Source organism: Schistocerca nitens, chromosome 2 (genome assembly GCF_023898315.1).
Source record: "Schistocerca nitens isolate TAMUIC-IGC-003100 chromosome 2, iqSchNite1.1, whole genome shotgun sequence".
NCBI lineage: Eukaryota > Metazoa > Arthropoda > Insecta > Orthoptera > Acrididae > Schistocerca > Schistocerca nitens.
Genome location: NC_064615.1, coordinates 653,588,153 through 653,615,824, shown reverse-complemented (window position 1 = coordinate 653,615,824; position 27,672 = coordinate 653,588,153). Strand labels below are relative to the sequence as shown.

The 27,672-nt window shown below is 39.8% G+C and overlaps 1 protein-coding gene across 3 annotated transcripts in view; it reads right to left on the bottom strand.

The window, feature by feature from the left end:
- Positions 1-3,645: 3,645 nt before the first annotated feature.
- LOC126236771 (nucleoprotein TPR-like) overlaps positions 3,646-27,672 on the bottom strand; it is a 315,616-nt gene continuing 291,589 nt past the window's right edge. For 2 of the 3 annotated variants that reach the window (XM_049946342.1, XM_049946343.1), the window contains exons 35-36: positions 10,458-10,721; positions 3,647-4,438 (exon numbers count right to left, since the gene is read on the bottom strand). In XM_049946342.1, the coding sequence (XP_049802299.1) occupies positions 4,308-4,438; positions 10,458-10,721 (395 nt within the window). In that variant the 3' untranslated portion in view covers positions 3,647-4,307. Of the gene's footprint in view, positions 4,439-10,457; positions 10,722-27,672 lie in introns of all 3 variants that reach the window. The other variant, XM_049946344.1, reaches the window with a different exon arrangement.

Sequence of the window (27,672 nt, the reverse complement as noted above, 5' to 3'; positions counted from 1 at the left end):
TCAATCCCCCCCCCCCCCCCCCCCCGCAAACCCTGTCCACACCACTCTCCACTCCTTATTACTACACATACTCGTATAGATTTGAGAAGTGCATATTGTGTGCTCTCAAGACGTTTTTGAGGGAGGGAGGGAGAGAGCTAAGTCCCAGTTGTTTTGGGTTGTTCTGAAGGTGTATTCATATCTGAATACTGCTGAAGAGTGACGATCTATTACATGAAGAACTACACTGTAGTTGATTTTTTTTTCTTTTTTTTTTTTCGATTTGTAGCTGGCGGAATATTTGTGCACAGGCATGTACGGAGATCGAAGTTAATGTCAGATTGACATTAAAATCAACAGAGATGCAGCACTGCCTCAGAACTAACAGTGACACTCCCAGTATTCTCTTCTAAAGATTTCTGCTTGTTATTTGCTTATTGTTGGGTGGCTAGTAGCTAATTTCAATTTTCGTGTTGGGAATTTTCCGCATCGTGTAACAGGAGCTTAAGTGTACCATAGTGGATAAAAGGAGCAGATTTTGACACTGAATCCTGTAGTTTTGTTTTTTGAAGCCGATTATTCTAAATATGAAAGCATGTGTGTTTTGAAAATTCTTGAAAGGTTTGTAAACAAGGAGACTACTGTGCATTTAACTGATAAAACAAGAAATTGTGCATTATTTATTAGCTGTCCAAATTAAAATATAACAGCTGACGAGATTTGATGCTTCATTGAGATTTTGTCTGTTAGTCGGTACAATATTCTGCCATCTGAATGACATTACTGGAATGACAACATGAAGAACCAAGCTGTGCGTAACTCCAAGAGGAGGAACAGATTTCTACAAATCTGCCGATTTCTGCACTGGGCCGATAACACAAAAAATGACCCTAATGATAAGGCTTCAAAAATCCACCTAGTGATGGAAATGCTAAAGAGTTGTGTAGATAGCTTTGTACCTGAAGAGCACTTCACATATGATTAAAGCACGGTTAAATATTTTGGCCGCTGTGGCTGCAAGTGATTTATTAGGAGTAAATAAGATCTGGGTACAAAATATGGATACTCAGCACTAAGAATGGCTATTTAGTCAATTTTGAGTTTTACCAAGGCAAAGGTCCACACAGATAAAGTATTTGGCCAGTCAGCAAGCCCCTTACTGGTACTACTTGGTGAAATTCCAGCAGAGACATGGGACTTGAGCCATACATTTTGCATGGATAATGTATTTTCCGTTTCTGCAGTTTCCTTATTAAAATTCTCCAGATATTCAGCCATTTGAACTGTAAGAGAAAACAGAATTTTTGAAAAAAAGAGAGACTTCAAAGTAAAGGCTATTTCTCCAAGAAAGATTAAGGGTACTACAAAACAGTTAATGAGAGAAATGATGAACTGCTGTATGTCTGCTGGATGGACAATACCATAATCACAATCTCCTCCTCATGTGGCAGCCAACCTCTTGGTATGGTTGAGTATTTTTTCTCAGTAAACAAAGAGGAATGTGGCACTCCCAAAGTCTCAAGTAACTGAAGTATAACATGTACCTGGGACGAACAGACCAAATGGGTTAAAATCAGTGTTGCTCCCAAAACGGAATTCACAGGAAAGAATGGTACTGTCCCTTGTTGACATGGATGCTTGATGTAACTATGCAGAAAACTTGTATTCTGTGTAATAAACTAGGCAGATAAAAAATTTATCAAGCACAAATCAAGTGGGAAACAGTAAAAGTGTTGTTATGTAAGTCCCAGGTCCCTCCCAAAGGAGATGATCGGACTGATCATTTTATTCAATGCATGAAAGAGAAGTAAATGAAAAGGTGTGTTGGTTGACTATAAGAACAATGCGTTCAAAATGCAAAGTAGGATTATGCATTAAACTTTTCACTGTTTCATTTCCCCTAAATGTATGACATACTGGTCATCTAATAATGCATTTCCTGTACACATATATGGTTAATTTCTGTTCTATATTTTTGTGAATGTTGGACTCTAAAGGATTAATTATATATCTAAATGATTATGGTCATGCTCTATCTATATTGAATGCTTTTGTAAATGTAGTATATTAGCTTCTGTTAAGTGCCTAGTGTTGCCATATGACAATGGCATTTATTTTGAAAATTAAAATTTTGGTAATTACTCTTACATGGCATTTTATTTATATAATACATCAAAAATAAATAAAAAATAGTAGAAAAAATTGACTCTGGTGCTAATAGGTTAAGAACTAGAAATACATCATAAGTGCAAGTTCATATTACAGAAATGAAACAAGTTTTCCCTTTACTTATGTATGTTCTCCACAGATCACCATATGGTGCATGGTGGAGAGTACATACAACATTACTAGTTGTTCTCTTTCCTAGAGCAAGGGAAAACAAGACTGTCTACATGCCTCCAAAAGAGCTCTAAAACATGTCTTTGCGCTCCTTATACGAGTTGTTCAATGGCGGCAGTAGAATTGTTCTGCAGTCCAGACAAAGATGTCAGCTATCTAATCTTTCTCAATAGTGTTTCATGTAAAGAATATTGTCTTCCCTCCAGGGATTCCCATTCGAGTTCATGGAGCATAACCCTACCACTGGCATGTCGATCATGCCTACCGGTAACAAATCTATCGTGCTCTAAATTTCCTTGACGTCTTCCTTTAATCCGGCCTGATATGAACCCCAACAACCATGATGTGCAACATTGGGCTGCATGAATGTCTAATATATGGTCTCCTTTATTAACAAGATACACTTACCTGGAATTCTCCCAACAAATCGAAGTGGACCATACAACTTTGCTACTACCAAACTTCTGTGCTCATTCCATTTGATATTGAGTTGCAATGTTCTGCCAACACAGCTAGATTAAATATCTTATTAACATGACTGAGTCAAGCAGCACATCACTAACACTACATTTAAATATTACAGGGCTGTTTTTTGTAAACGTACGCATTAACTTAATTTTTCCACACACTGAGAAGCTGCCATTCATCATACCAAATGGAAATAAATTATGCCTAAGTAATCCTTTAACCTTTCATACACTGGGACACTCTTGAAGATACCCTTGTCTCTGACAAACACTCCTTATCGAGGAAAAAGTACTGGGTTCTATTACTTTGTAAGTCCTCAAAGCTGCCCACATATCCAAAAACCCATTCCATGTCCTCAAACCTTCGTTAACAATCTGCAGTGGGCCACTATGTGAAACCCTTACCAGAATAGTATCTGCCTGTTTCCCTTCAACCTTGGTTAGCCAGATACTGTGGAAGAAAAGTGCAAGCCGAGTTTTAAGTGTTTCTTTCTAAATCCAAGCTAATTTGTGGAGCAAAGCTTTTCTGCCTGCTGCTTCTTCAGTCAGCTCTTTTATTTGACTGCCTTGCCTTATTTATCCCTTTAAGTCTCTTTCAACATTCTCTCACTGTTTCCTGTTGTTCACAGCTTTCATGTATCTGCCATGCTTCACAAGTCATCCACAATGTTTCACAAGTCATTTGATTCCTCATTGTATTAACGACATGGAATTTCATTTTTCATAGCGAAAACAATTTACCACATGTGTCAATAAATCAACAGACATTCACTGATAGGAAACTAGTGGCCAATTGCAGCATCTTTGCCTCTAAATTTGGAATCTCATTGTGTTTCTATATTGATCAATAGTGATTTATTATCATTTGAGTACACACAAAAAATGTGAACTGTTCATTTACATAAAATAAGAAACATTACAAATTGTCAAATCAACAGAGATAATTTTTAGTATGACATGAAAGATGACATCAATACTGTAATGAGTTTCCAAAGTTTAAACTGTGCTGCTGGGATTTATCACTGAGATATTGTTTACAGGTTACAATAAAATGTCTGCAAATGTGATCACTTAGGCATGATGCCGGTGTGATTCATACTATACAAAAACATAGTCACTGACGACATACAAACATTTAGTTTATGATTAAAAACTTACATAAGAGTTATGCCTTTTAAAACATTCTTATACAAACCACATATGCAGTGTACTTACAGGATAAATTCACTAGAGTGAGGAAAATGTACATCTTTTTAGTTTAAGATATGCCTAGAGCACTGTGAAAAACAAAAGCATTTCATTGGAATACTTTACAGTACATCCTTATGCGCTGTCAAGATAACAGCCTTGACCAATTACAAAATTCCAGGTGAAATAGTATTTTACAAAAGTTTTATCACAGTAAACACACAGTGTACTGCCTATACAAATCAGTTTATCAGTCTGGGAATGTTGTAAATAATCTTGAAGCAATATTTCGGTTTTCTTCCACTTAAGACTCACAGAAATAAAAATGTTTATTCAAAATCTCATTTGGTAAGGCCCAGTATAGGCACCCTTCAATTTTCCTCTCATACGGCGTCCTCGTGTTGCAGTGCGAGGAAAAACAGCTCCGCGAACACCTTCTCCACGCATCATCATTGATGCCCTCCCTGCAACAAAAATCCCGTCCTGTAATTCTTAAGAAACATACAGCATTTTCTTAGGCTCTACATTTTTAAACTGCAAAAGACAGTTTTGAGACAACTATTAAATCATTTTTCATAAATGAACTTCTAAATAAAGTACTAAAAACTTTGTGTTTATTTTCCTACCAAACGAAATGTAATTTTATCAAGAAACAAACTGTGCTAAAAGCACAGAGTTCAATTTACTTCTTGAAAGATAAAATACTATTTGAGGGACACACTTGCTAGTATGGCAACATACTTTCATTCATGAACGTCAATTAATATAGAATTTTGTGGAAGTGCTTCATGTGTGAAAAGATATTTATTGTGCAAAGGTAATTAATTATGCTGTGTGGGTTCACAGAACAGTTACTTTCTAATGCAATTTCTAAGCATGAGCCACTCCAGCTTGAAAGTGAAAGTGACATTCACATATGCACTAACAGAACAAAAAAGGAGGCAAGATTTGAGTTTGACATCCCATTAAGGTGATATCAGAGACTAAGCACACGCTAGGAATAGATGAGGAAAGGGGATGTCCCTTTGTTTGGAATGGACCATTGTAGAATTTGTCTTAAGTAATTCCAGAAAATTATGAAAAACCTAAATCTGGATGGTTGGATGAGGGTTTGAGCACCTCTCCTCCAAAATGTAAGTCAAAGACCTTAATACTAACAGAAAAATGTGAAGTACGGAAATGTCTAGTAGACAGCCTACATACGGTTAAAAGCTGATTAGTGTAACTATTCTTTGACTATGTGTCCCTTACCATATGAGGTATGTAAATAAAGTACTGAGACAGACAGCATAGTGTTCTATCTGGCAATGCTGGTGACACTGGACTTGGAGGGGAGGCAGGTGGACATGTGATAAGTGGTAAGTGCTCACTGAACCATACTAGTGACATGCTGGTTGTCTGTATTGTTTCTTTTAGTGAAGAAGATTTTGTTTGTGCATTCTGACAATGGGTGACACAAATACCAAGCAATGGTGTGCGATCAGATTTGGCTACAGACTTTGATGCAGTGCAAATGGAAATTTTTGCAAAGCTTCGGCAGGCTTACAGAAACAGTGTTTTTTCAAGGTCCCATGTGTTTTGGTGGGTTAAGACATTAGCAGAAGGAAGGCAGTCAACTGAACATGAACCTCGCAGCGAAAAATCTTCAGTTTCAAGAACTGGTAGAAATGTTGACAGAGTACGGGATCTTGACCATACAGATCATCAGCGGATAGCCCGAATAATTCGGGCAGAAGTGAATTTGAGTCACGCCATCATTCATCAGAGACAAAATATGAAATACAATTGGGTGTTGCATCACAACAATGTGTCTCTGCTCACAGTAATTTCAGTAAACCTGTTTTTGGCCTAAGAACATTTCTGTGGTTCTTCAGCACCCTTATTCACTTGACGTAAGTCCTTGCAACTCTTTTCGCTTTCTGAAATTGAAAACACAACATATGTTGTTTAGGGGCCCTGGATAACATTTAAATGGTTGTAAACAACCAGCTGAAGGTTATTCCAGTATCTGAGTTCCAGCACTGTTATGACGAGTGGATGAACTACTTTATGTGCCTCATATACTAACTGTAGGGTACTAGTAAGGAATTAATTATGTACATATATGACTTGTATATGGCTATAAATATTTACAGAATGTGAATATCTGTTTGTATGTGGTATCTGTTTGTATGTGGTATGAAATGGAGACAGGTGCAACATGAGGGCATCGAACTGTATAGTAGGTGGACTGAGGCAATTCTTTGCTTAATTCAAAGAGATAAGGAAAGGGCAAGAAAATGCTCTAGCAGAAAGGGGATAGATAATCTCATCAGGATGGAGATGGGTGCATAAAGCTGAAGACCGTAGCACATTGAAAAGTCTACAAGAGGCCCCTTGCCGTCATCAGGAATCAAATGGCTACTACTGATGCTGCTGATTACATGAATTACTCATGGATGTTATTAAAAGAATGACCATGACTTCTTATTAAAGAAACAAACTCCAAAAGTTGAAATATAGACAAGGAGTAATGCTCTGAACCTATGAGTTACATACCAGCATAATAGGAGCATTATTTTACCACCATTCCATTTCTTAAGTCATCAAACTGGCTGTTTCAGTCTAAATTAATGTGAAAACTTCTTACATAAACTGTATGGTGGCTGCAGACTAACTTGCATTCTCTCTCATAGCATACATTGTTTCAGTTCCTGTTTACGAAACCATCAACTGCTCAACACCTTCACTATAAATTTTCAAATGTGTGTCAATTCCTAAAGGACCAAACTGGTGAGGTTATCAATCCCTAGACTTTAACACTACTTAAACTAACTTACACTAATGACAACACACACACACCCACGCCCAAGGGAGGACTCGAACGTCCGGCGGGAGGGGCCGCACAGTCCATGACATGGTGCCTCTAACCGCTTGGCCACTCCACTTGACACACCTTCACTATAGAACGAGTGGTTATCTTTCTCCATATCACTGTTAATATGACATCGGCCTCACATTATAGTGTAACTATAGATTATGGAGCTAAATTCAAGTATGGGATAATATTTTCACACTTGCACTGTCTACTTAAAAGAATTTCACCTTTCTTCACCTACATTCATACTTCGCAAGCCACCATAATGGGTGAAACAGAAGGTATGTCGTACCACTACTAGGCATTTCTCTTCCTGTTCTACTTGCCAACAGAGCAAGGGAAAAACAACTGTTTACATCCCTATTTACCAGCACTAATTTCTCTAGTCTTCATTGTCCTTACACAAAATATATGTTGGTGGCAGTAGGACTGTTCTGCAGTCCACTTCAAATACCGGATGTCTAAATTCTCTCAACAGTGTACATCAGCCTTCCCTACAGGCATTCCTGAACCATCTCCAAAATACTTGAGAGCTGATCAGACCTACTGGTAACAAATCTAGCAGTCCATTTGTGAATCAAGGCAGTCAGATAGATACATTATTTCTCAATTTCTGAAAAGCATTTGACTCAGTATCACACCTACACTTCTTATCAAAAGTGCAATCTTATCAAACGTGCAAACAAAATATGGGGCTGGAATGAGAATCTCTTCTTAGAGATAATTCAGCATGTTATTTTGGATGGAGAGTCATCGACAAATGTAGAAGTAACTTTGGGTCTGCTCCAGGGAAGTGTGTTGGGTCCCTTGTTGTTCATATTGTACATTAATGATCTTGTAGACAATATTAACAGTAACATCAGGCTTTTCGTAGATGATGCAGTTATCCACAACAAAGTATAGTCTGAACAAAACTGTGCAAATACGCAGTCAGGCCTCAATAAGATTTCAAAGTGGTGCAATGACTGGCACCTTGCTTTAAATGTTCAAAAATGTAAAATGACAAAACGTAGTATCCTATGAAAATAAAATTAGAGAGCCACAGTTGGAATCTGTAAACTTATACAAATATTTGGGTGTTACACTTAGTGGGGACATGAATTGTAACGATCACATGGGTTGTCATGGGTAGAGCAGATAGCAGATTTCAGTTATGGTGGATTACTATGGAAATGCAGTCAGTCTACTAACGAGATTGCTTACAAGTCACTGCAACCCACCCTGGAACATTGCTCAAGTGTGTGGAACTTGTATCAAATAGACTAGCAGGGGATTTTGAACATTAACAGAGCAGTGATACATGAATCGTCACAGGTATGTATTACTTGAAGGATGAAGTCACTTGAGATGTTGGAAGAAATGAAATGGCAGACACTTTAAGATAGATGGAAACAATCCCAACAAAAGCTATTGAAAAAGTTCCAAGAAACGGCTTTAAATGACTAGAAATGTGCTACAAACCACTACATATTGCACCCATAGAAGCTGTGAGAGTAAGTTTAGGTTAATTAAAGCATGGACAGAGGCATTTAAACAATCATTTTTCCTGTGCTCCATACTTTAATGGAACAGAAAAAGTCCTACTAATTGGTACAGTGGGACACACCCTCTGCCATGCACTTCATAGTGGTTCGCTGTGTGTAGATGTAGATGTAGGTGTAGGTGTAGGTGTAGGTGTAGAAGCTGACTATTCGCTTTCCCCTTCCCCATGACAACCCTTACAAGCTTGTTCCATTTTGTATCACTCTTCAATGTTACACCTCGACATTTTACCAATGTGATTGTGCCAAGCAGCACACAACTAATGCTGTATTAAAATATTATGGGAATTTTCTACATCCAGGCCAGCTGCGATTCGTCACACCAACCAGAAATTTTGTCGAAGTCATCTTCTGTCCTTCTGTAGTCACTCACCAACGACACTTTCCTACATATCACAGCATCAGCCACAGATTGCTGCTCACCCTGTCTGTCAGATCATTTATGTACATCGAGAATAACAGTGGCCCTGCCACCTTCCCTTACACTTCCGTGTCTCTGATGAAAATTTGCTGTTGAGGACAACATACTGGGTTCGATTACTTAAGAAGTCTCTGAGCTGTACATATATCTGGGAACCTATTCTATATGCTCGTACCTTTGTCATGCCTAGTCGGACATCACGTCAAATGTTTTCAGAAATCTAGGAATATGGAATCTGTCTGTTGCCCTTCATCCGGAGTTTGGGGGATATCATATGAGAAAAGGGCAAGCTGAGTTTCACAATAGTGTTTTCTGTTTATAGTTATGCTTTTAATTGCAGGTAATTATTGTCTAGAAAACTAAAGGAACAAAAACTTAAGTCTACAGCAGAATACGAGTAAATCCTTGCACTTGTTTTACTTTTGACACATTCATATTTTTAAGAACATAACAAAGGGTAAAAACAGCACAAACTAAATGATGTTCACAATGGATGGCTCTAAAATGTTAGTGAACCATTTCAAATCACCTACTGTGGATCTTGCCCTTGGGGGGGGTGGGGGGGGTGGGGGGGGGGGGGTGGGGAGAGAGAGAGAGAGAGAGAGAGAGAGAGAGAGAGAGAGAGAGAGAGAGAGAGAGAGAGGAGTGCACATCAATCAATGTAGAATAAGGAAGGGGGCAAAATAAAAAATTTAAAAAAAATCAATCAAATAAACATAATCTTTGTTCTACTTTATTGTTAGTGATGTTTGAATAAAACAGCCTTGGAAACAAAGAACATATTTAACAAATTTAGAAAATCTGTTACTTATTCTACACATTTATTAACATATAGATAACACAAGTCTGACAAAGACAAATTGCCAAAAAAGAAAAGGCAGTTTTAGCTCATTTTATAGAAAAGAACTGTGCATATCTGAATTTCTTGAAGACATGATATATCAATACATAAAATTCAATGAAAAATAACAAGTTCACGCACACACACCTACCTCTTAACAAAAATGCCTTATCAGTTACATTGCTAACAGTGCTACAGCTGCATATTTTACTAAATTTATAAAAATTAAAAAAGTTTTTAATGTTTCACTTTATCTTTTCACAAGCAAAGCATTCTTCAACATTTCAATGCCAGTCTTTCCAGCTGAATTTAAAAAAAAAATAAAATAAAATAAAAAAATAAATAAATATGAAAATCACTTCGTTCTGATCTTCAAAATTAAAATGAGGTTACTAGTGCAAGATGTTAAGAATCCTGAACTTTTGTGTGAATGTATACTGTATCACACATTTTCTCAAGGAGCCACTTGCTACAGCAGAGAAATTCAACAATAACCTGTGATATGATAGGAAGTATTCCTTCTGGTATACACACAAAAGCATCAGTCTTTTGCTAAAATTGGTAACTTCTCATAAAACTTTCATTTTTATTTTTCATGTGGCAGAATAAAATACAATTAAATTTCATTTGTGAAAAAAAGAAAATTAAGAAGGTCAGAAAAAGTATATATGTACTCATTGTGCAACTCAGTTAAATTGTCAGAAACTGCTTAGCCCCAAGTGTGCACCAGTCTCCGTTACTAAAAATTGTCAATAAATGATAACTGATGCAGTATTATTATACACCATGACTCTACTATAGAACTATGTAACATTATCTTCACCTCTTGGCGAAGTATGCTGCAAACTGGAGCCAGGCTCACTCCAAACAATAGGTGTGTGCCTTGCACTGGAACCTGCTACGCCTCGAGCTCTGCCTCTGACTGAACTGCGGAACTGCCTTGTGACACGCCGAGTGGCCTCTTGGCTGCCACTCTCACTGGTAGTGCTACTACTGCCTGATGGTTGCTCTGAAGCTTCCGCTTCCCGTCCCTCCTCTGTTACTGTACGCGCCGATTCAGTAGCTGCACTTTCACCGGAGCTGACACCTGTTAACAGATGGGTATAACTCCTCACTTTAGAATCCAAGAGTTCAAGAAACAATAGAATGAAATAATGAAAGATACAATGACAAATTTTATCACATGACAAATGAGGAAAGCAATAAGCCATACAGAAATGTAGTGCATTAAATGCAATTAAGTAGTATAAGGATGAGAAAAACTGTTTAAACCTGGTAATATAAGCTCCGGATGAAACTACTGAGCATCAGACATACATTTGAAAAACTGCAGTGTGTGTCTGTTCTTTTGGGTAAAGTAAAGCATGCATTAAGCACGCACCTCAGGAGTTGGGGAAAATTCAAAGGCTCAATGAGAACTTTTACCTCTAACAATGGGAAACTGAGGCTGAAATACAACAATACAAAATGGGGCAGATTGCTACTTATCACACAATAAAGGTGTTGAATGGCAGACAAGCACATTGAAAGAGGACTTCATATACAGGGTGTACATAAAGTCTGGGAACACTATCAATTATTTATTGCACAAGAACCAAACATTGTACAAATATCATACATTTTGAAGAGAAACCCTGAAAGGTTTTTTTTTTATGTATACCGCCACGGCGTAGTTTGGTAATTTGCTGATAGACAGCACAAGTCGCAAACATGGCGAGTTCAGGTGCGGAGCGAGCTTTCTGTGTGTTGGAGTTCGACAAAAACAAATGTGATACAGCTGTTCAACGGATGTTTAGAACCAAGTACGATACGAAGCCACCAACAAGGAAGGCCATTTACCACTGGCACAACAAATTTGTTACAATGGGTTGCTCGTGACCAGCAAAGAGAAGTGGACATCCCAGTGTGAGTGAAGTGAATGTGGAGCGCGTATGAGAGACATTCATAAGGAGTCCAAAGAAATCGGTGTGTCCTGCATCCTGTGAACTCGAAATGGCTCAAATGACAGTGTGGAAAGTTCAGTGACAGAAGCTGTCCTTGAAACCATTCAAATTGGAGCTAGTGCAGAAGTTCAATGACGTGCTACAGAATAGGACAGCTGTTTCATGAGATGGCCTCCCTGATCACCTGATCTCACTCTGTGAGATTTTTTTCTGTGGTGACATATTAAAGATCTAGTGTATGTAACGTCTCTACCACAGGATGTAGCAGAGCTCTGGAAGAGAATACAGGAAGCGACTGCCACAGTCGATGATGCCATGTTGGGACGGATATGGCAAGAATTCGATTACCATATTGATGTCTGTTGGGTCATTAATGGTCCGCATATCGAAAGTGTTGGGTCATTAATGGTTCGCATATCGTAAGTTCATATTAAAAAAAAAAAAAAAGTTGCTCTTCAAAATGCAATATGTATGACATCTGCACAGTGTTTAGTTCTTGTGCAATAAATAATTGAAAGTGTTCCTGGACTATGTACACCCTGTATACGCATATACGCAAGGTGATGCAGAAGTAACTGTACACACTTCATGGGTTTATGTATGTATCAAAATATGTGTAAAAGGTTAAATAAAATTTTGTCTGAAATTGCCTTATTTCAGAGTTATGCAGTAAAGTAGGGATCACAGGTGTAACACAAAATTAATTATTCTCAGAAAGCAATGACCCAAAGGGGTAAAAAATTCAACTCAACTACAAACTGCACGTTTAACCAAGGACTTGCTAAAGATTATGTCCATGTAGATGAAGACAGATGTGCTTGACGTCTTACCCCTCTCTAAACATAGCGTACTCTGTTCATCTCATTCCTCACAGTTACACAGCGATTTTCAATTTGTTACTGTGGTTGTGCTACATTGTCAGTTGCAACATCATACACAAGCTCTTCGAGATGGCACCAAAGGTAGAGTCCACGGGCTAAGCTCCAGAGATCTGGGAGGCCAAGCAACTGTTCTTACATGATGCGTCCACTTATTGACTTATCAAAATACACAGCTTTGAGATACTCTCTTGCCTCCCAATTGAAATACGCAGGACCATCATTGACAAAACAACAAGTGTACAAAACATGCCAAAAGCCTGCACGGGCCCAAGATGTAATGCCTGCCACAAACTACATTATGCATCATAACTTGGAAATAAAGCAGTTTTGGACAGAACTTGATGTAACATTTTACTCTTATTTTGATGCATACATTACACTCACAAAGTACATACAGTTACTTTTGAATCACTCTGTATATATCATCAGCTATCTGATGAAGTCCTTTGTCAGATGCAGAGAGAGCGCGCTATATTGTCAGTTGCAACATCATACACAAGCTCTTTGAGATGGCACCAAAGGTAGAGTCCACGGGCTAAGCTCCAGAGATCTGGGAGGCCAAGCAACTGTTCTTACATGATGCGTCCACTTATTGACTTATCAACATACACAGCTTTGAGATACTCTCTTGCCTCCCAATTGAAATACGCAGGACCATCATTGACAAAACAACAAGTGTACAAAACACGCCAAAAGCCTGCACGGGCCCAAGATGTAATGCCTGCCACAAACTACATTATGCATCATAACTTGGAAATAAAGCAGTTTTGGACAGAACTTGATGTAACATTTTACTCTTATTTTGATGCATACATTACACTCACAAAGTACATACAGTTACTTTTGAATCACTCTGTATATATCATCAGCTATCTGATGAAGTCCTTTGTCAGATGCAGAGAGAGCGCGCTATATTGTCAGTTGCAACATCATACACAAGCTCTTTGAGATGGCACCAAAGGTAGAGTCCACGGGCTAAGCTCCAGAGATCTGGGAGGCCAAGCAACTGTTCTTACATGATGCGTCCACTTATTGACTTATCAAAATACACAGCTTTGAGATACTCTCTTGCCTCCCAATTGAAATACGCAGGACCATCATTGACAAAACAACAAGTGTACAAAACACGCCAAAAGCCTGCACGGGCCCAAGATGTAATGCCTGCCACAAACTACATTATGCATCATAACTTGGAAATAAAGCAGTTTTGGACAGAACTTGATGTAACATTTTACTCTTATTTTGATGCATACATTACACTCACAAAGTACATACAGTTACTTTTGAATCACTCTGTATATATCATCAGCTATCTGATGAAGTCCTTTGTCAGATGCAGAGAGAGCGCGCTATATTGTCAGTTGCAACATCATACACAAGCTCTTTGAGATGGCACCAAAGGTAGAGTCCACGGGCTAAGCTCCAGAGATCTGGGAGGCCAAGCAACTGTTCTTACATGATGCGTCCACTTATTGACTTATCAACATACACAGCTTTGAGATACTCTCTTGCCTCCCAATTGAAATACGCAGGACCATCATTGACAAAACAACAAGTGTACAAAACACGCCAAAAGCCTGCACGGGCCCAAGATGTAATGCCTGCCACAAACTACATTATGCATCATAACTTGGAAATAAAGCAGTTTTGGACAGAACTTGATGTAACATTTTACTCTTATTTTGATGCATACATTACACTCACAAAGTACATACAGTTACTTTTGAATCACTCTGTATATATCATCAGCTATCTGATGAAGTCCTTTGTCAGATGCAGAGATACTCTCTTGCCTCCCAATTGAAATACGCAGGACCATCATTGACAAAACAACAAGTGTACAAAACATGCCAAAAGCCTGCACGGGCCCAAGATGTAATGCCTGCCACAAACTACATTATGCATCATAACTTGGAAATAAAGCAGTTTTGGACAGAACTTGATGTAACATTTTACTCTTATTTTGATGCGCACACACACACACACACACACACACACACACACACACACACACACACACACACACACACAGGGGGGGGGGGGGGTGAGTGCTACTGTTGTCTTTGGGTGCTATGGCTTGATTGCAACTGTGGTGAGCAGCAATCTCAGCTGGGGTGGGTGGGTAGTGGGGATGACAGAAGAAACATGAGATGGGGAGGAATAGCAGGGAAGGAGTGGGTGAAGAACCCTGTGGGAGTGTGCAGGGGCATGGCAGGGTCAAGAAGGGCTTTAAGTGCAACATCAGAAGGCAGTTCTGTGGTAGCAAATGGGGAGAGAAGAGAAACAGAAAGAAGGGGAAAATATATACAGGTTCATTAGGGGTACAAGGAGAGGCTGAATTGGAAGCAGGGAAGGGGTTAGGCAGGTGGATACAGGCCATGGCTGCTACAGGAACATAGTAAATGTTGCAAGGAGATTTACAGCCTACGCAATTCATAGAAGCTGATGTTGCGTGGGAAAATCCAGATAGCACAGGCCACGAAGCAGTCAACAAAGTCCAGAAAATCATGTTGGGCAGCATGCTCAGCAACTGGAGGGTCCAGTGGTCTCTACCACAGTCTGGCAGTGGCCATTCATGTGGACAGACTGTTTATTGGTGGCCTTGCATAGGAGAATGCTGCACAGTGGTTGCAGCTAAGTTCACAGGCCCCACGGCTGCTTTCACAGTGGCCTTGCCATTTGTGGGGTAGGAAATGCCTGTGACAGGACTGGAGTAGGTAGTGGTGGGAGGATGCATGGGACACGTCTTGGATCTCGGTCTGTTACAGGGAAATGAGTCCTGAGGCAAGGGATTGGGTGCAGAGGTGGAACATGAATGGACAGAAGATATCATGTAGCTTGATGGGTGATGGAATACCACAAAATCAGTGTGGGAGGGTACTGGGGAGGATATTTCTCATTTCAAGGCATGATGAGAAATTGTCAAAATCCTGGCAAAGAATGTGATTCAGTTGCTCCAAGTCGGAGGGAGGGAGGGGAGGGTGTGGGTGGATGCTCGTTTGTGACTGATCAGAGAGCATGTGGGGGATAATAGGTGACTGGGGAGGCAACGCACATGAGATTTTCTGGAAAAAGTAAAAAAGGTGATTTCAGGCCTGAGAAGACCTCAGTGAGACACTTGGCGTTAATGGGAGGATTTGCTTGTCACTACAGATGCAATGATCATGGGTAGCTAGGCTGTATGGACAGGACTTCTTGGTATGGAATGGGTGTGAGCTGTTTAAGTGTAGGTTGGGAGGTTTATCGTGGACGGAGCTACTGGTATGGCAACCTGTGAAGTGGAGCTAGACATCGAGGATGGTGGCTTGCACTGAAGCGAAAGGGTGAAGCGAGTAGGAGAGAAGGTGTATAGGTTCTGGAAGAATGTGAATATTGTGTCCTTACCCTTGATCACAATGAACCTGAACCAGTTGAAGGGTTTGAGATTCTTGGTGGTTAGGTAGGATTCCTCTAGATGGCTCATGAATAGCATGGCACAAGATGGTGCCCACTGCTGTACTACATATTTCTTTGCAGGAGAGGCCTTCAAAGGAGAAGTAATTGTGGATGAGGATATACTTGGTCATGATGACCAGGGAAGAAATTGTAGGTCTGTCAAGTGTTGGGAAAGGTAGTTTTCAATGGCAGTAAGGTCATGGACATTGGGCATGTTAGTGTACACGGAAGTGGCATTCACTGTGACGAGCAGAGTGCTGGGTGATGAAGCAATGGAAACTGTGGAGAGAAATGGCTACTGTCTTTTATACTGGAGGCATCATCCACAAACAAACCCATGGTACAGCCTCAAGGCACATCCCAGCTCACCACACTTGCAGTTAGGAAATGACAGTTAATGTTGGAAATGACAGTGGGCACATGTGTGAGAGTTATGCATGCGGCAATGTATGTTGTTTCCATCTGACAAAGGACATAGTGCAATAGCTGATAACATTGAGCAGTCTTCTTTCAATGCGCCTGTCATCCTATGAACGCCTCCTTTATGTGATAAGTAACTTTTAACCAAGTGCACTCAATTTTGCATTTAAAGCAGAGTTTTGGCATTTTGTTACAGCACACACTGTATTCAGGCCAACAGTTAATGATTTCTGATTTCCCAACCTGAAAACGCTAACCATTTCCCAAATGCACTCCCATCTTTGGGACTGTATGGAGAATATGCAATGGCTTCCCAGCAAAACTTCTGCAGCTCCAGGAAGGTCATGATGACCTTTCCCTTTGACTGCAAGGGCCTATTGCTCTATGACTTTCTGGGACACAGCACCACAATTAATGCACAGCGGTACATGGATATTCTGCAAAAATCAAGTCAACATCAAGATATGTCGATGAATGACATCATTCTGTTGTAGGATAATGCTCGCCCACTTGTTACCAAAGTTGTTTTGACTATGCTACAGAAGTTTAGCTGGGAAGCCCTCATATATCATCCATACAGTCTTAATAATCTACATGCAAAGGAGGTGCATACCTGGGTACAATCAAAGTTCCATAGACAACTGCAAACGTTATTCCTCCAAAGCACTGATGGTCTTGTTTCACTGTGGGATAAATGTATTAACAGTTATGGTTATTACTTTTGAAATAACACACAGTTTACTTACTTTCTCCATCTGTCTCATTTTCATTTGACAGCCTTTTATATTTGCAACAGCGGCTGTTCATGTAGAACCGGATACAAAGTTGTGTAGGAGTGAATAGGAGAGAAACTGAACTATGTTAACAGTTCATAAATTTTGAAGCAACTTTTAAATTATGTACAGGCACCAGTTATAATGAACAGTGACTCTTGTAAACATTATTACAACAGCTGATACGGGACAAAACTGTAGTGTTAATGAAATAGGACAATTGGACAGTCCAGTTAATGTAGAACGCAACTGAAGGACAGTTACAACAAATTACGTGATGCACTTGGTAACACTCAAATGGAGTTTAATAACACAACTACTCAAAAACATGAATGACTCAGAAATTCAAGATTTGAAGATGCAGCTTATCAAACGAAATGAACTAACTACTCTGCCACATGTAGGAAATGTTGATACAACAAATGTAATTAATGACAATATAATAATTCCATGCAATTAATGTACAGTAATCGACATATTAAGTTATACAGATTAATACGGAGAGGATATCAGAGTTGTCGAAAGCAGACCACTTTTCGACAAAATGTAATGAAAACTTTCTGGAAACTGCCGCAAATGTCACGCGAGTTTGGCAGACGGTGTTTGAATCTTGTGAAACTATGTATGTGTGGGACAGGCAATCAGTTTTTGTCATCAAATGACACTGAACTGGTGGAAGATGTACTTCAATGAATTCTACAAACAATTAAAAAACAATTATAACAAGCCCCATGGTAGCACGACATAATGTTGATGCAACACATGTGAAATGTATGACTCTGATCAGAAATTATGAAAATTTAATATGTCAATTTCATTGTGAGAAGATGTAACTGAAATGTATGAAAGCAGAATTATGTTTTTTTTCCTGTGCAGTAGCTGGACAGCTTTTATTCAAAAATACGTTTGAGAAGATGACTTGCAGCGAAGTTTAGGAATAGGCATGTGTATTATCATGGAAAAGGCACCGCAAATTATATTTAATTACAGGTCATGGATATCTTTTGGCAGATTAATGTGTTGTAGCCTACAGGATACAAAACTGATGTACTACTGTGAGCTTGAATTAACAGACAAAGTAGATAGTCGCTGCGACCATTTATAAGAGATAGTGGTCATTAGGTGCAGTGAGTAAGTGATAAATATGTATTCGAGTGTCACAATGATACTTTTTGACAACGTATTTTTCCGGAAACCACAGTAGAACAACTATGGCAGTCGGCATAGCATGTGTTGTTTTCAAGGCAGCCAAGGACATTAGGTCACGTGTGCAGGGCGACTGTATTTTGTTGCCAGTGCTACTGCAGTATCTTTGCATTTTCACGTTGGAAAGACAACCAATGGATTGCAATGGGACAGCGCACGGAGCCACAGGAAGCTGACATCATCACACGCACAACTGTCGTATGTTCCAACACAATGTGGTGTACACGTATCAGCTGTTACAATGCTTCCACGGTACCCAACCTGTCCAGCAACCACAAGAGCCATATCAAAACTGTTTTAGTCCATAACAGCATAAATGTCACAGCTTGTTGCTTCAAGAAACTGTGTAACTGCATGTGTATTAAAGCTCAACATATAGGTAGTGTACTAAAAGCAGAGCAGCCAGCGATAAGTTCATGACAATTTTTACATATTCTATAGTAATTAGCGTTACAAATGTCACAGTCCAGTGTTTCAATGAACTGTGTGTGATGTACAGTTCAATGATACAGGCAGAGCATAACAGCGAAGTAATTACCAACATGTTTTCAATTTCAGTGAAACCCCGCTATTCATTTTTTTTAGGGATTTCAAAAAATGAATGAGTGAACATAACAGCAGTATTATACTGTATTCAGTGCAGTGAAATTATCACCAGTATATCACAATGTATTTAATATATATATTTTTTTTTTTTTACATATACGCAAATAGACCATTCCAAGGTAAGTAAAAATTATGTAGAAAACTGTTACCGTGTAAGTAGCTTGCAAACTGTGTGCCAAGCTAGTTAAATTCTTTTAACATAACGATTTTTTAATAAATCCAATGACATAATTTCAGAGATTTTACTGGTTTTATACAGATATGATTTTATGCATTCAGACTGAAGCGGCGAGTGAAAATTTGTACCAAGGCCAGGAATCGAACCCAGGTTGTCTCCTGCCTCCTATGCAGGTGCACTAGCCACTAAGCCACACTGGCAGAGCAGTTTCCACAACAGCACAAATTACCTTGGCACACCTCTCTCCTTAAATTAGAATGGGGTGGCAGTGAGAATTTGTATCTACCAGGTGTGCCAGGGTAATCCGTACAGTTGTGCGAACTGCTGTGCCAAGTTGGCTTAGTGGCTAGTACACCTGCCTAGCAAGCAGGTGACCCAGGTACAATTCCCAGCCTTAGTACAAATTTTCACTCGCCGCTTCAGTCTATGTAAAAAACAATTTAGATGATTATTTGACTACATGTGACACTAACATAACTTTTTGGGTAATGACAAATATTTGCCAGTGAAAGTTTGCTTTGCAGTTGTAGAGTACCGCAATTATATACAACTCACGTTGAGACCTACCTATTTGATTGATTGACAGAGGGGTTATGGGACCAAACTGCAAGGTCATAAGTCCCACGATTCTAAAATTAGTCAAGAAGTAAGAGGGTCCGCTAAAGGTGGATGGATCCTGTCAGGGGAGTCAAATTATTAAGTAATGAAGATTAAATGCACACAGTAAGAGGATAAAAGGTGAGACCAAATCTAAAAACTGGAAAAAAGGGGGCAGTCATGGGGTCACAGACTGAGAAGACTGGAAAAATAGGTCCCAACCACAACCAATCTGCCCCTGCTGCAAGACTAAAGTAGAAACCTTAAATCTGGAAATAAAAAACCACTTTCACGAAGGAAACTGAGGACCAGTACAACCATCCACAAATCATCTGCTAATATTAATTTTAAGGAATCGTGAAGACTATACTTAGCACAAAGGGCTGAAAGAAGTGGACATTCCACCAATAAATAGAATACTGTCAGTCTAGCTCCACAACCGCATTGTGAGGGTGGGTTGCTATTGGTGCGACCAATACATAGAGAGCATAAAACAGTGGACCTCCTTTCGATAGAAGTGGAAGAAAGAGCATTGATTGTGCAGAGTTTATTACTATCAGCAGTAGTGCATTCCATTTTTGGACAAAGTGAGATCCGCTTATCCACAGCTGGAATCATGAAAGTAAATGGGGGGGGGGGGGGGGGGGAGTTAAGTATCTGCTTCTCTAGCCAAACGGTCAGCCAGTTCATTCCCTGGGGTGCCCACATGACTTGGGACCCAGAGAAAGACAACTGAACAGGTGGCATGCCCAAGGGCAGAGAGAAGGTCATGGATAGTAGAGACCAAAGGGTGACGAGAGTAGCATTGGTTAACAGCCTGCAGGCTGCTCACTGAGTCTGAACAAATTAAAACAATGTGGAGGTAGGCCTGAGAAACAAAAAGGATGGCTCTGTAAATGGCTAAAAGTTCTGCTGTGGACACACTACATGAACCCGGCAATAAATGGTGTTCTAAGCCAGTAGAAGTGAAAGTGTATCCCACGTTGTCGACTGGCTTAGAACCATCAGTGTAAAAAATGGAGCCACCCTGGAACTCTGCAACGATGGCACATACAAGATACCGGAAAACCATAGGAGCAACAGAGATCTTAGGACCCTGGAAGAGATCGGTCCTAGGCACCATCCAAGAGGGGGGGGGGGGGGTATAGAAGGAAACAAACGGAAGCTACACTGATATGAGGACAAAAGGCCCCAAGATTCTAGGACCCAACATAATCTGAAACTGACCATTCTCTCAAGCAGTTCACAAAGTACATTCATCAGCCTAATTGGGTGGTAACTGTCGAGAGATGTTGGAGTCTTCCTGGGCTTAAGGACAGAGACAGCTATACCGCCTTGCCATTGTGACAGAAAAGCACCTGTGAGCCAAATGCAGTTGAAGACCCTGAGGAGATGTTGCCTCTGGGGTAACGTCCAAGTGTTGGATCATCTAGTTGTGGATAGAATCTGGGCCTGGGACCATGTCTCGTGAATAGGTAAGAGCCTGCAAGAATTCCCATTCAGTGAATGGTTCATTATAGGGGTCAGTGTGGTGCGGGAGGAAACGGGGGGATCTGTTCAACTCTGCGTTTCTGCTGGAGAAAGGTAGTAGCATAGGAAGAGGAAGCCGATGCCACTGCAAAATGTGTCGCAAGGTGTTTTGCAAGGACCAATGGATTAGTGCACAGAGCACATTGGAGGTTACAACACTAGACAGTTGACTGTCACTGTTGGCCCAGAAGGCTAAGGAGCTTGGACCATATCTGCGATGAAGAGGCGTACATCTGGCGTACATCCCCAGGGAAGAAACACAGTGCTCCCATAATTCCTTTTTACTCTGCTTACTAAGGTAGTGAGCCTCAGCATGGAGATGCTTAAAAGTGAGGAGGCTGGTCTGTGAAGGGTGTCGCTTAAATTGCTGCAGTGCCCATTGGTGGTCCTGGACAGTGACTCCAATATCCTCGGTCCACCACGGTACTGCATAGAAGGACAGCATGAAGAATAGTGGCAGAGACGCCTTGCACAACTACATCAACGGAATAAGAGAAGTAGATGTTGAAGTGCACAACTGGCCCTGCGGAATGCCAGACATGGGGACCTGTCTGCCTGGTGGCAGCAGGGGAACGATAGAATCACTGGAAAGCGGTCACTGTCACAAAGGTCATCATGGAATGACCAGTGTAGGGAACCACGAGGGCAGGGGGGAGGGGGGGGGGGATCATGAGATTGAGAGCAGAGACGGTGCCATGAGCGGCACTGAAGTGGGTAGCGGAACCATCATTGATACACAAATCGAGGTCCGTGATAAGTTGGTCAACTACGAGACCCCTACCCGTTGAACGGCACTCCCCCCACAGAGGGTGGTGGACACGGAAGTCCCTAAGGAGGAGAAACGAGACAGGAGTTTCTGGATTAATGCAGACAGTGCAATGTAAGGAAGTGGCCTACCTGGAGGGAGGTAGACATTGTAAATGGTGATTGCCAGAGTCGTTTGCAATCGAACCACTATTGATTCCATGTTGGTACACAGGGGACCCAGTCACTATATGCTACCCATGGGCTCGCACGGTTCTGACAAAATGGCCAATAACCACGAAATGTTGGAGAGTGGTCATCACGGAAATGCGTTTTTTGTAGAGCGAAACAGAATGCAGAATAGGAGGAGAGACAAGATGCTGCATTTCCAGTAGGTGACAATAATATCCGTTGCAATTCCACTGGATAATTACTTGGCGAGAGTCCAGGTTAGACATAAAGAAGCCGAGAGGAGGTCTTGTCACTCGGTCAGTAGTAGTCACTGACAAGGATGGGATGACATCCATAAATAAGATGTCAGACTCAGATTATATGGAAGGGGGGGGGAGGGGGGATGGATGATGGATGGCACCTCCGGGTGCACCAGGGAGGCCTTGTCTTGGGATTTATGCTTCTTCTTCTTCTTCTTCTTCTTCTTCTTCTTCTTCTTCTCTTTCAGAGGTGGAGGAGGGGGGCGCACAGAGGGAATACAGGCTTCTGCAAGATCTGGAACCGAAAGAGAGTGGGCGACGTTGGAATGCACAGATGGCGCATCTCGTGGCCGAGTGGTGGTAGGAGAATGTGTCCCCATCCATCCTAGCCTAGACGAGGGAACGGGGAAAGTGTTTCATTCCAAGACTGTAAGCCTGGCCCTCCTCCCATGGTGTAGCTAGGGAGGAAGTTCCTCCCCAAATGGCTCACACTAGACAGGTCATACAAAGCAGCGTTCAATGATCCTTCACTGTTTGAAGAGACGGCCATTTGAGAATGGCCAGATTTTTTGCAGCTTGAGGCTTTTCATGTGCCCTGATAACCACCCACTCTGACCAGGGGCTCTCCCCATGGGCGCCACCCAGCCACAGCAAAGGCCGTCTAGCACAGCAGCCGTTGCCGGGAGTTCCAATGCTCCAAGAAGGTAAGCAACCAATCCTGGGACGCATGGGGAGGGAACAGTTCAGGTATCAGTAGTGTGATTCCTGTGTCGTCAGGGGCTCAGTCACACCACACAGGCTGGCTATATGTGCTGGTCACCTAGCTGGGTAGAAGGGGGCTACAGCAGGGAAGGGAGAGGAGAAGGAAGGGGGGAGACGAATCCACACTGAAGATGCTAGGGAGGAAGTTCTTCCCCAAATGGCTCACACTAGACAGGAAATTTTGAAGTGGAGGTCAAACCTCAAGCAGGGACCTAAATGTCTAAAAAGGATGAAAGAACACGCAAATGGAACAAAATTGCAATCAGTACATGAAAAGCAGGTGGCTAGCCAGGTCGAAATAAATCCACACAGAGAGAGGGGAGGGAGGGGGCAATGGGGAAGGATCAAGGATAGGGAGGGAGGGCAGGATGAAGGAAATGCAGCAAAGGAAGGAAGATTTGGCTGCAATAGCTCGAGGCCCCATGTGCGCCACGCACAAACTCACAAAAGAACCGAGAGCCCCCTGGGGAGCGGCGGAACCTATTTCATGTAGTGCATTTCTTGCCCATACAACATATTCACTGCCTTTACTTCTATAATTACAAAGCAATTTGCTTATTTAGCATGCAATCTAAGGTTTTACTATTTTAAGCTGATGACCCTTGTCCAATACACAAATACCAATGTTACAATGTAAACATTACATTAGTCCCAGTCATCTGTTTAGATGTAGACTTGAATACACCAGAGTTGCTTTATACATACACAGCCTCACTTGTATAAATGTTTGTCTTTCTTGTATCAGATTTAGTTTCATATTGGTATACATTGTGAACTTTGCACTAGTAATTAGTTAGTCTAACATATGGACAGTTCATTGTTATTTACATGAAACTATAGTACATTAGGCTGCACCTGTACAGTTTATTTGACCTGTTTCACTATTTTTGTTTGAGACGAGTATTTAACTGCTAACATGGATTTTGTGCATACTTTTTGCTATTTTTGTGTGAATTGTTTCATTTTGCTGATGCGCTCAGGTGCATTCTTAAGCTCAGTGTAAAATTATGATGGAGCGTATACAGATAATTAGGTACATTGACAGTTACACTAATACGATTTCTATAGTAATTATTGTTACTTTTGGAAGATAATTTATTATTTTACCTCAGTATTATGATGAATTATTCTTACACATTATCTAGTGGTAACTAAAGTGATAATTAATGATTGTATATCGCACACCTATGCAATAGGTATATAATTATTCAACCTACTATTGCATGACTTCTTTTTAGCAAACCAATTTCAGTGAAAAAAAAATCTGGGGGAAAGAAAAAAAAAACCATGTAACATGTTGAATTTTGATATAATTTTGATTTGTTCAATATTTTCAGAGACCTGGAAATACAATTTGTGCTATCAGTTTTCAAACCTTAAAAATCTAACTAGATGTGATCTAAGGGGCAGAAATAATTCACTCTTTCCATTGCTTTCACCTGTGTTAGTGTACAATCTAACTTCAACAAAGCTTATGGATTTTAAACTGTTCTGGCAATGTAATGATGCTAAACACAAGTCTAGCTCGATGCAGCCAGACCATGTGTGTTACCAGACGACATCATCACACAGGTATGAGTGGTTTCCTTAACATTATAAGTAAACCTAGGGTTTGCTGCCAAATGGCAACACCATGCAATAGACAGTTAACCATACACACTATGGTGATGCTCAACATTTTCGTAGGTACTACCATGACACTCGTCCGTAGTAATTACTTATCACCTGCTGTACTAATTAATGACATTATGTGTAATTAATTACTAGTCAATGACCAATTAACATTATTATTATCTTCATTTTTAGCATCTTTTTTTTTTTTTTTTTTAATTCAGATTTCATGTCACCGCTAAATCAAGGATTAAAAGTTTTAATTCTGTTGGGGATATGTAAGGGAGAACTATCCTTAGATGTCCAAATATAATTGCTGATGCCAAACATTGCATAGTTGGTGCCCATGGTAAGCCACACACAATGACTGTGAACATATTTGATTTAGTGGCACATGGTATTACAAAATAATGTGTAATTTGAAATGCTTAAGTGATGGAAAATTATTTGGAGTTAATAAATAGTGATTTAAGTGAATTGATTGAAGCAATTTGATAGTGGAAGGAATATTACACATTGTAGTCAATGTTTACTAGCCAACAGGCTTCACAACTATAATCAGAAAGACGATCATCATATCATCTCAGTTGTAATGGAGGTCAATAATTTTACAATGAATGTTATAGGAAAATGAGGGGGAGGGGGGCATGTTTACACTGGAACTTTGTTAAAAAAATTTCACACAAATTAGTTGAGAAGATTTTCAGTACTTACTGGATATCAAGCCAATGGTAAGAGAATCAGACACCAACTATCATGGGGTAATACTGGTCGATATCAGATTGTTAGTGACAGAGATATTTAAAGCACACTTAAAATAAGGTGGCATTTGACAGCTAGGAGGGTACTCTCACCACCAATACACCAATGAGAGCCTGACACTGTCAGCTGAACTGTACTGTCACTGCCACTGTGTAAACCATTGTGCCTGCTACTTGTCAAGTAGGTATTTTTCCACATGTGAACATTACATTATGTCTCTTTCCAGGAAAATTTTAACTCTGGTCCTAATTATTTGTTTGTTTGTTGGTTAGTTTCATGTTCCGTGGATTATTTTGCATGATAAATAGTAATGATGTGGGATGAGTCATTTTACATTCACATCACAAATTAATTTGTAAATGTGGCTACATGCTGACATTTGTAAGTTTATTTTTATTTATTTATTTATTTATTTATTTAATATACAGATGTGAGTTAGTAACCACCTTTTACACATTACAATAATAAAAATTCTTGTACCGATTATAAGGAGCTGTCAAGAAGAAACTTTTTCAGTTTGTTTTCAAATTTTACTTTGCTGTCTGTCAGACATTTTATATCACTGAGTAAGTAATCAAAAGTTAAGAAATGAATTTTTTTAACTACTTAGAGGTGCTACAGAGTGAACTACAAGTGAATTTTTATGTGATTTTAGGTGGAGTTATATTACTTTCAACTTCATACATGTTATGAGCGAAATACTATCAAAATGACAAATAAATGCAGTTTTCTGAACCCTATAAACAGCAAATGCAATGCACAACTTTGGAAAGATCCCTTTCTGAGAGGAGTAATTCAATAATCAAAAGGGTGACAAAGTTCTTCGGTGAGTTCAGTAGTTTTTGTGATAAGACGTTATAAGGTTAAAGCTGTTCCCCTGACATGAAAATTACACCCTTCTTCTAGTTCCTACCCAAAATTAAGAAGAAACTGAGGCACCGAGGTAAAAAAACGGGACATATTTTTGGAGTGTATGAGCTAACACTGTAGTTGTTATTTTCACAAGAGTCTTAATCTGTTGGTTCTAAAATGAGATGTGTTCAGTGATTCTTTTTTCCCTGTCTAAACCAGTGATAAAATTTCATTTCATGCAGAAAGAGGACTTGTCACAGAGACCAGCCCCTATATTGCACGAAAGAACCTGGTGTGATGGCAGTGCTGTAGTGGGATTTCAAAATGGCTTTGGTGATGGAATCATCAGATGAGTGCGGAGACAATTTACATAAATTTAGAAGGAAGAACAATGCACTAAATTGTGGAAGTGAAATGTGGTTATACAAAGGAAGCTAATGGGTTTGGAACACACCAACTGGAAAGGAAACATTGTTCCTAAAGGGAAAACAGATGCAGATTTCAGGTAAACAGTCATACAATGTTTGTACTTACAAATATTATAACAAAAGATGATTATAAATGCCTTTCATCTACACAAATTTTCAATTTATATTTAAGTTTTAATGCAGGAAACTGGTAAAAGTGTGTTATTCGCTGAAGCATACAGGTTAATCATATGCTAATTATCTGTTTACAGATGAAAACACAAATACTTTTGAGGAGTTCTCAGCTGCTGAGGAGGAACTATTTTTGACAGAATTGTTCTCAGCTGCAGAAGGAACTATTTTTGACAGAATTCAACAATGTGCCCAACAAAGATGAACAGGATGGGTACATCAGTGGCCAATTTCTTCCCTTTACACAGAAACCAAAGCAAAAATGCCCCAATTCCATTACCAATCATGGAAGGAGAGCACTATTATTATTAGGTGACTGGCATGACAACAATATTACTTTATTAACTCTTTCATTCCCAAACAATGCAAATCATTGATTCAATTTTTGAAAAATAATTAAAACAAAATAACATAAATATGTGAGGTATGGCCCAAGACCTTACATTTCTGCACTTGTTAGATTATTTCAAGATTTCACTGTATATGTCACTAATGTTCTAATAAAGCGTATGTTCAGCTCATGTCAAAAAAATTTATTAATACCCATTAGTTTGTTCATGTTGCACCAGCACAACACCATAAGGTCAATGGTAAATGAATCTATTTTATAGGGTTACTGTATTATGAAAATACTTCCAGTATTATGGTAATACAAATCAATTACCTAATTTTTAAATCTGCATGTTGAAGTTAACTTCAAGGAAGTTA